The sequence below is a fragment of the Elephantulus edwardii genome, unplaced genomic scaffold (assembly GCF_000299155.1).
Source record: "Elephantulus edwardii isolate Elephantulus edwardi_28Jun2011 unplaced genomic scaffold, EleEdw1.0 scaffold00098, whole genome shotgun sequence".
In the NCBI taxonomy this organism is placed as follows: domain Eukaryota; kingdom Metazoa; phylum Chordata; class Mammalia; order Macroscelidea; family Macroscelididae; genus Elephantulus; species Elephantulus edwardii.
Window position 1 is genome coordinate 10,426,267 of NW_006399848.1, and position 9,567 is coordinate 10,435,833.

At 34.8% G+C, this 9,567-nt stretch overlaps 1 protein-coding gene across 1 annotated transcript in view; it reads left to right on the forward strand.

The window, feature by feature from the left end:
- The window catches only part of SI (sucrase-isomaltase (alpha-glucosidase)), a 110,761-nt gene that overhangs the window by 48,980 nt on the left and 52,214 nt on the right, over nt 1-9,567 (forward strand). The window contains exons 20-21 of the mRNA XM_006891503.1: nt 4,450-4,531; nt 8,995-9,044. Coding sequence (XP_006891565.1) covers nt 4,450-4,531; nt 8,995-9,044 — 132 coding nt within the window. The remainder of the gene's footprint in view (nt 1-4,449; nt 4,532-8,994; nt 9,045-9,567) is intronic.

Sequence of the window (9,567 nt, forward strand, 5' to 3'; positions counted from 1 at the left end):
ACATGCAAGCAAGATTCTGCTGAAAATTATTTAAAAATTACCAGAACAGCTTGCCTCTGGAAACCCTATGAACCTGGAGAGAGGATGAAAGGCACCCAAGTGTCGAGGACTCTCCTTCATAGGGTCGCTATGAGTCACCTGCGACTCGACGGCACTTAACAACAGCAGAATAGCACATCAACAGAGAACTGCCAGAAATGCAGGCTGGATATAGAACAGGTCTTAGTAACAGGGATAGTATAGCTAATGTTAGATGGATCTCGGCTGAAAGCAGGGAGAACCAGAGGAATGTCTAACTGAGTTTCATTGATTATAAAAGGCGTTTGACTGTGTGGATCACAACAAACTGTGGCTGACTCTGAGAAGAATGGGAATCCCAGAACACTTGATAGTGTGTATGCAAAACTTATACTTTGATCAGGAAACAGTCATCAGAACAGAGCAAGGAAACACTGCATATTTCAAAATTGGGAAGGGTGTACCCCAGGGATGTGTCCTATCTCCATACCTTTTTAGTCTATAGGCAGAATAGATTATCTGGGAGGGTAGGCTCTATGAGAAAAAATGTGGCACCAGGATTGGAGGAAGTCTCATCAACAACCTGTGTTATGCAGATGACACTACCTTGCTTGCCAAAACTGAGGTGGACCTGAGACCTTCAATATGGATTGAAGCTCAAAATTAAGAAAACAAAGATTCTGACCACTGGGCCAATTAGCAGCAACATCATGAAAGATGGTGAAGAGACTGACATTTTGAACAGCTATAGTTTGCTTGGCTACACAATCAACTCTCTTGGTACCAGCAGGCAGGAAATCAAAAGATGAATTACACTGGGAAAAGCTGCTGTCACGGACAGCTCCAGAGTATTGAAGAGCTACAGTGTCAGTCTGAAGACTAGGGTGCAACTGATTCAGGTCATGGTCTTTGTAACTGCTTGCTAAGAATCAGAGAGCTGGACAATGACTAATGATGAGAGAAGAAAAATTGATCCCTTTCAGTTGTACTAGAGAAGAGTATTGAATAGAGAGGGTGAAATCAGGCTATTCCTTGGAGGCAAAGATTCTGAAACTTAATCTGACATTGCATGTTGCAAGGAGGAACCAATCCTTGGAGAGGGACACCATGCTTGGAAGGGTAGAGGGGCAACGAAAATTGGAAGACCCTGGCTGAGGTGGGTTGACTCAGTGAGTGGGGTGATTGAGGTAGATGTGTCAGAGGCAATGAAGTTGGTGTTCTGAAGAGCATGGTGCCGGGTTGTTCTTAGGGTTGCTACGAGTCACCAGCGACATGATGACATTTAACAATAACAACAACAGTTTTCAACAGATAAATAATCAAAATGCTTTTATTGAAAAACTATGTTGAAATGTGTATCACTTTCAAGTTAACAAAAATTGTGATATTTCTATTAAAGTGAAGAGCAAGAAAGAAATTACTGAGTTTTTCTAGTGGCTAAATGGTAAGAATTTCCATTGTCAATCCAAAGTCACTAGCAACCCAAAGCCATGTAATTCAAATCCACTACCTGCTCCATGGAAAGGGGTTGGGGGTAATCTCTTCCAAGGCAGTTTACAGTGTCTTAAAACCTGCTGAAGGGTCAGCAAGAGTTTATTGGGACTGAACATCAAGTAACAAGAACAAAGCTCAGGTTATTTATAAAGAAAAGAAACCTGAGAATTGATCAATCCATGTACAACATTCGTTCTTGGTGAAAGGAAATAGCTGACCTGAGATAATTTACTTTTCCTGCTACATAATTTATCTATTCCCCTACACTATTAAATTCATAGTTTTAACTACTGACATCCCAAATTTAAAACTGTAACTGATCCAGGGTAGTTTCTTTATTTTTGTTTTTTCAGAGATGCTTGCCTTTGGAATAAAATATTTAGTAAATAGATGATGTTAATAATTTAATTGTTTTAGCCTTCTAGAATTAATCATTCTTCCCCCCTTTATTTATTTTTATATTGGTTTGCATATAAAATTTGCATGCTGTTGTTGTTTTGTTGTTGTTGTGTATCATAGAGTTGGAACCAACCCATACCTGTCCCTCAGGCTGTTTTCAGAGACAGTTAATCACAAGGGAGGAGATTGCCCATCCTTCTCCCGTGGAGTAGCTGGTGGGTTTGAACTGTGTGCCTTTGGGATTACAATGAAACTTCTTGCCACTAGGCCACCAGCGCTCCCTAAAATTCATATACAATCTTTATTTTTAATGTATACACATTCTTACATTCATACTTTGTTTCAAAAGTTCTCTCTTGTGCCTTGTTTATTTGTATATTTGAAAATTTGTCACTGTTGATCTATCTACTACTATGTATCACCTCTTCAGGTCCCTAATGGAACTTTTTCTAGTCCCTTCACCACCACCATCATCCCACCACCACTTTGTTACTCTTAAAATTTCCTCCCATCGCCACCCACTGTCCCACTCCCTTTTCTCTTCTGGACTTTTATCCACATATTACCAGTTAACTCTTTATTTTTACAGTAGTGGTCTCATTCAGTATTTGTCCTTATAAGGCTGAATTAGTTCACTCAGTATAACGTTCTCTAGTTTCTCCCATATTATATAGTTGTTGTTGTGGTGGTGTACTATGAAGTCAGAACCAACTGATAGATGACCGTCCAGTGGGTTTTCAGAGGCAGTTAATCACACAAGAGGAGACTACCCAACCTTCTAAACTTCTACTGTGGAGGAGATGGTGTATTAGAACTACAAGCCTTTGGGATTGCATTACAGTTTCTTATCAGTAGGCCATCAGTTGTTGTTGTTGATTGCCTTCGCCATCCTATGAATAAAAGGCCTGAAACCGCTCTAAAACTATTGACATTTATCAAAGTTCATAGAGTTTCCGGAGGCATGTTGTTTAGGAAATACATGCCATTCCTTCATCAGAGCTCTGTGTTATATAGTATTTTACAAAACAATTTCTCCTTAGTGCTGGGTAGTATTGTATTATTATTATGTAAATTATGTACATTATGCAAATATATCCTGATTTCTCAATCCATTAGTTTATTGCTGGACATTTGAGCTCTTTCCATTTCCTTGTTATTATGAATAATGTTTCTATAAACATAGCTATACAAATCTTTGTATGTGTCTAAATTCTATTTTCCATGGGGTTCTGTATTTCTAGCAGTGGAATAGCTGGGTCAGATGGAATTTCTATGTTCAGTGGAAACATCAGACTGCTTCTCACTGTAGTTGTACCATTTCACAACCACACCTGCAGTACATGGAGCGTTCAAATCTCTCCATAATCTCTCCAACGTTTATTGCTTGCTGTCCTATTAAACTTTGACACTGCTGCTTGGGGTGAGATGGTATCTCATTGTGGTTTTGATTTACATCTCTCTTATTGTTAGAGATTTTGAGCATTTCCTCATGTGTATGTTGACCATCCAAATATTTTCTTTTTTTTGAAAAGTCTTTCCATGTCTTTTGCCCATTTTGCGATTGGATTATCGGTCTTTCGTCTTCTTTTTGTTAAATTAAATTTTATTAATTTTAATGAACATTTACAGAGATTTTGGGTTTCCATTCATTCATTGTTGCACTATTTTCTCTACCCTCCTCCCCAGGTGGTTCCTCTTTTTTTTCCCCCTTGAAAGTCTGTTTTAATTGTCCAATTGCCACAGTGCTTGTCAAAGCCAGTTCTGATTAATCTCCTTTGTCAGTGTGTCCCTTGCCATTCCCTATCACTCCTCCCTGAGAGAGACTTCACCCTGATTCATAAGGAAAAGGGGATGGCATATTCTCTTAGCTACTTCCTGCTGAAAAGGGACTCTGTAGGTTTCAGGGTGAAGATCTTCTCTCACTACTCTAAAGGGCCCCTTTGGCAGTAGGAAACACATATACTATTGTGGAGACTGATTTTGGAATTTCAGTCTATCTTCTTTTGGAGGCCCTGTAGAATTCTGTAAACTTTTGTTATGAGACCCTAATCTGAAATGTCATTGCCAAATGTTTCTTCACAGTTTTCAGGTTTTAATTTCATCTTATGGGAAAAGGTTTTTGAAACACAGGGACTTAATAATTTAATTGTGATTTTAACAGATGTTTACAAAATAATTGGATTTTCATTTATTCATTGTTGCACGTTTCCCTCCCTACTCCTGCTAGTTCATTTAAAAAATATTCAAATTGTTGCATACTTTCTTTTCTTCCTCCCCCAAAGACTTTGCAATGTACCTCTTATTCTGGACAGTTGTATTTATTGTTTTTATCCATTTACACTTTTCTAACTGTATATATTATCTTTCTCATTGAAAAGCAACAATTTGCAGTGTCTAAGTAATGCATATTGATGTTCTTATGTGACTGTAGAGCTCCTGTCAAACGTTTAAGTTGATCTTAGCTTACTCCAAGATATTTCACTATTACCAATTTATTTTTAATCAAATATGTACTCAATCTTTCTTAACAGCCGTCAGAACCCCTTAGGACTTATAGTTGCACTAAATGATGATAACACAGCCATTGGGGACTTTTTCTGGGATGATGGAGAAACTAAAGGTATGTCTAAGTGGCATGCTTTTAAATAATCATTCCAATGATGGAAACTTATGCCTATATTTATTAGTATAAAGTTGCAACAATTTTTCCAGTTCCTTGTTTCAATTTCTTGATTTGTAACACTTTTCTAACCAGAGATTTTATATCATTTGCTAAATTTTAACCATTATTTTTAGCATCTTATTTTTTTAACTTTTTTCTAATTGGTTTTCTAATTTAGGCTTTTAGATTACTTTTGAGAAATTTTATTTCTTTAGTTACATACAGTTGGTAATTATTAGGAATTCTGGTGGCTTCGTTGGTAAGGACGTTAGCTGATAAACCTAAGACATGAAGTTTTAAACCTCCGGCGTCTCCATTGAAGAAATATGGACAGTTTATTCTTATGTGAGGAAAACTCACTGGAGGGTCAGCTATGAATCAATTCTAACCCTACAATAATGAGTTTTGATTGCAATATCTAATGTTATGTGTTGGTTTGTTGTATAACTGTCAATGTAGATATCTTTATTGTAATTTTTAAGTTTAAGTAGTTAATAAATTCCTGAGTATAAGAATTACATCATATTTCCATCTGTATTGAATCACTGTCTTAGTTAAAACTGAAATTTACTGCTGTAGATAAAATAAACCAACATTTATAGCTTCACTTAACGAATGCCAAATCACTTAAAATGAGAATGATATCGCAATTTATTTCTATAACTGTGTGTGCTTCATTTAATTTCATGAACCCCTAAATTGAAAGTTCATTATAGAGAATAAGGAAAAACAGCTATTTTATGTGAATATTTACAGAATAGTAAATTTACCTGATTAGTCTTAGAGTAAAATAGATGTCCTTTTAAATTTATTATACATGTCATACTGTCTATATAGAAGAGCTAATAAATATGTTCTACTTGGGAGCACCAAATATATGTTTTAGTTTCTATTTTAACTTACATATTCTCAGAAGTATTTACTATGCATTTAGAAACATTTTCAAGAATTCAAAGATCCAGCGTCATTTGTTGTTAGTGAGATCCTCCTATACTCTGAAAGTATAAAATTGAAATGAAAAAAATAGAAATGAAAATAATTTGTGTCCTGTTTTTTCCACATTTACCTATCTGAAGCCAAGGTGGTACAGTGGTTAAGTGCTTGACTACTAACAGAAAGGTCGATAGTTCAAATCATACAGTAGCTCAGTGGAATAATGATATGGCTTGCCTACTTAAAAAATAAATAAATTTGTAGCCTAGGAAACCCTATGAGGCAATTTTATTTGTCATGTACAGCCACTATGAATGAAAGTGGACAACAGTAGGGTGTTTTGTTTTTATGGTTTTTTTCCCCCCTATTCACATTTCTTTCCTTAATTCTCCTTAGTTCTCTTTTCTCTTTATACAGTTCTTCTAATGAACAATTGTTTGTACTACTTACCTAACTCTAAAATTTATATCCGTAGACCCCAACTCAGTCTACTTTTTATCTCCATTTGTATTAGTACAAAATATTGTTCATAATCTTATCACTCTAGCTCTGCCCCACTTGGTGTCTTTTCCTTATCAGAGGACAATGATTGTATCTCTAGAAGATGCCAAAAATCTTTGCGTTGAATCTTTTCCGCTCAAAACCTATGGATTTCTCTACTTTTTCCACTTATTTGTATCTAACCAACTCCATCGATCATTATTACCATTATCTATCTTTGAAATTATAAAAATAAATTCCTAACTTGTCTTTAACCCAAAGCCAGCACAGGGCCATTTTTTCCCATTGCTACATGTACGCTGTCATAGTGAATCTTCTTCCATTATCCAAGTCTGTAATTCTTTATGGGAACAGATTGTCCATATGTTTCCAAAGGAAAAAAATTGGAAATACAATACAAAAGTTATTGTTTAGAAATTTAAATACAACAGCCAGAATGTCCTATAAATGGTGATTCAAGTAATCACATTCTGCTTGAAATAACTGTCCCTTTTACTCAGTTCCATCATGATTTGTGTCCTTCAGCATGTGTACACACTCACAGATTTTCCTACTGTACCCCCTTCTCCTTCTACCCCCCAAACAATAACCCTCTTTTTATTCTCAACCATCATAGAACTAAAAAGGTGTAAAGCTCACCTATTCCCAAGGGAAAAAGACGCCAAGTGCTTGCAACAGAGAAATTTCCTCAAAGTGGATTTTGGCAGTGAATTACTTTTAGCTATCCAAGGGTATCATTAAGACAATTCCTTTTTGGTGATATGTTGTACTGTATTTTAAGGTAACTCTTATTATTGTCCCGTTGTACATCCATTCCTTAAATCATCTCTTTCTCCTACCTGTAAACATTTATAGTGATAATTTATTTCATGTAAGGGCAATGTTAAGAATGCATAAGTCAGACATTATTATTCCTGACACAATGGTTTTCCAAGGCTGTAAATCACGTGGCATGCCATTATCCTTCTTTATCCCCTTATACTATTGGTCCATTCAAACCAGCTGAGAAACTCAGACTTTGGGTTAACAGTGTACTTTCCTAAAAACTATGTCACCAAAGCTCCATGAAAGTACATAGGAGATAATACTATTTAATCAATTATTTAGTATGTTTTTAAGGGAGATTTGGTGACCTAGTAATAAAGAGCTGCACTGCCAACCCTGAGATATGTGGTTTGAATCCACCAGTTGCCCCATGCAAGAAAGTAATCTCCATATCTGTTATTATTACATGTTATTATTACATCTGAAAACTCAAAGAAAGGTTAGCTATAATTGGTTCTAATCTAACAGTTCATAACAAAGCAAAAATATGATTTTTGTGTAATCTCCTTTAAAAAGAGAGTTCTCGTGGATTGGAACCCTCTGGGGGTAAAAATCCAGTCATGATTCTGGGGAAAATAGATGGGTACTCTCTTCCCATGTCATTTACAGCCTTGGAAAACAAATACAGCATCAGCTATGATTTGGTTCCAATTCCACAGCACTGAGCAAATAAGTGCTTAAATATATATATATTTTTTCTGAATAATAGATTCATCATGAAGCTTTCAAATAATCAAAAATATTTTCTTCAGTTGAGATTCTAGTTCTGTTTTCCTAAAAGTGAACATTTTAGTAAATTAAAATGATGGGAAGCCTAGTGTTTCCACTGTATTGTTTCTACTCTGTTCTTTTAAAATTAAGGATGACCCTTGTCTTAGGCCAAGTGATTTGGAGAAACAAAACCAATAATGCAAAACCAATGAATATGTATCTCAACTCATTGCTATAGAGTTGGAACTGACTCATAGTTAACCCTTCAACAGGCCTTGAGGCTGCAAATAGTTCTATAGAAAATTACTCATCACTCTGGAATGGAGACTCTGGTGGATTTAACCACCTAAGTGTCACAGTCTTTTAGTTAACAGCACAACTTAGTAAGGGCTACCAAAGCAGAGTTCCCCGAGAGCTTCTCCACTGTAATTTACTGTCTTGCAAACATGACAGAGGATCAACTATGAGTTAGAATTGACTCAGTTGTAATTAGCTTAAGTTTTATGTGTAATACACACACACACACAGAGTGATTTATGTAGAGGAAGTTGCTTACATGCTTGTAGAGACAGCAAATTCCAGATACATGGCACATAGCTATAGATATACACAAATCCAAAGTTGGCAGGCCAGGAGGGCACGCTTCTCCAACAAACCAAAGATGTGGCAAGCAAATACAAGATCTGTACACAACATAAAACAAGGCAGCACTGCTAGATTTCCATGTAAACTCAGTGTCTATCACATTATCCCCAGATGACGTTCTCTCATCAACTGGCCACTCATAGGAAATCTCATGAAAGGAATGATTGCACCAAAATTCATCAAAGAAATGGCTACATTACAGCTCCCAAATCAGAATCCAAACCCAACCAAGTTGTTACACAATTTTATACATCACAAACTTAATATTTTCTGTAACAGAGATATAATGAGAAAAAGTGTTAATCCATGCATGGTTAGAAAATGTCCTTTCCATCTTCCTCCTCAAAATTATTTCAAATTTTATAATTTCCTCAGATGAATCTCTTTTTGTGCCCTCTCAAATCACAAAATAAAATATAAAAGAAATTTTTTACACAAAATCAAATTGTGAGTGCGGGATAGTTAGCTGGCTTATCAATGAGAAACTATTATTCAGAGTAGTAGATTTCCATATTTATATACATTTTGTGAGGAATGTTGGTATGTCTAAAATTTCAAAAATAGTTTTACATTCTTTGAAATGTAAAGTGTTGGCAAATATACATTTATTCACTGTCAATAATTGAAAATGACATGATGTATTTATTTTACAGACAATTAAAGACAATTTTAAATGATAATCTAGCTATTGTGTTTTATTTGTAAGCAATAATTACTTTTTCAGAATTCTTAAATACTGCAAACATATCAAATCATATAGTCTATTTGTAAATTTTGATCTGATTTTCTTTTCTTTTCTTTTTCAGATACCATAGAAAATGGCAATTATATATTTTATACATTTTCAGTTTCTAATGTAAGCATTGTTCTTGGACACATAGCTCAATGTATACTGTGGTAACATGTAGATTTTTTTTATATAATGAATTTTTTCAAAAAAGGTATTCTTTTACATTCACATTTCAGTCAGTGCAAAGCAGTGAAATAAATTTCTACATTAAATTGTTGAATTATAATTGATGAATTGTAACTATATTATTACTCTATTTATATATATATTTATATTTATATATAATAGATAAGTTTGTTATCCTGCCATGACACACAGAATTAGCTACAGTTTTTATAGTAATGTAGCTCATTTGAAGCCTACAGGACAAAGGAAAGAACATTAACATATAAAAAACAAAAATCTAACCATATCAATCACTGCAATAATTGCTGTGGGCTTTGAGTGACAAACTAAAATACCCAAACTCAACAAAAACCTTATATACAAGGCTAAAAGTTCTGAATATTTAATAAAAAAGTTTTTATAGATGCTGAAATCCTTCATGTTTTCATTTTTATCAAAGTTATGTTTACCAGTATTAAGGCTA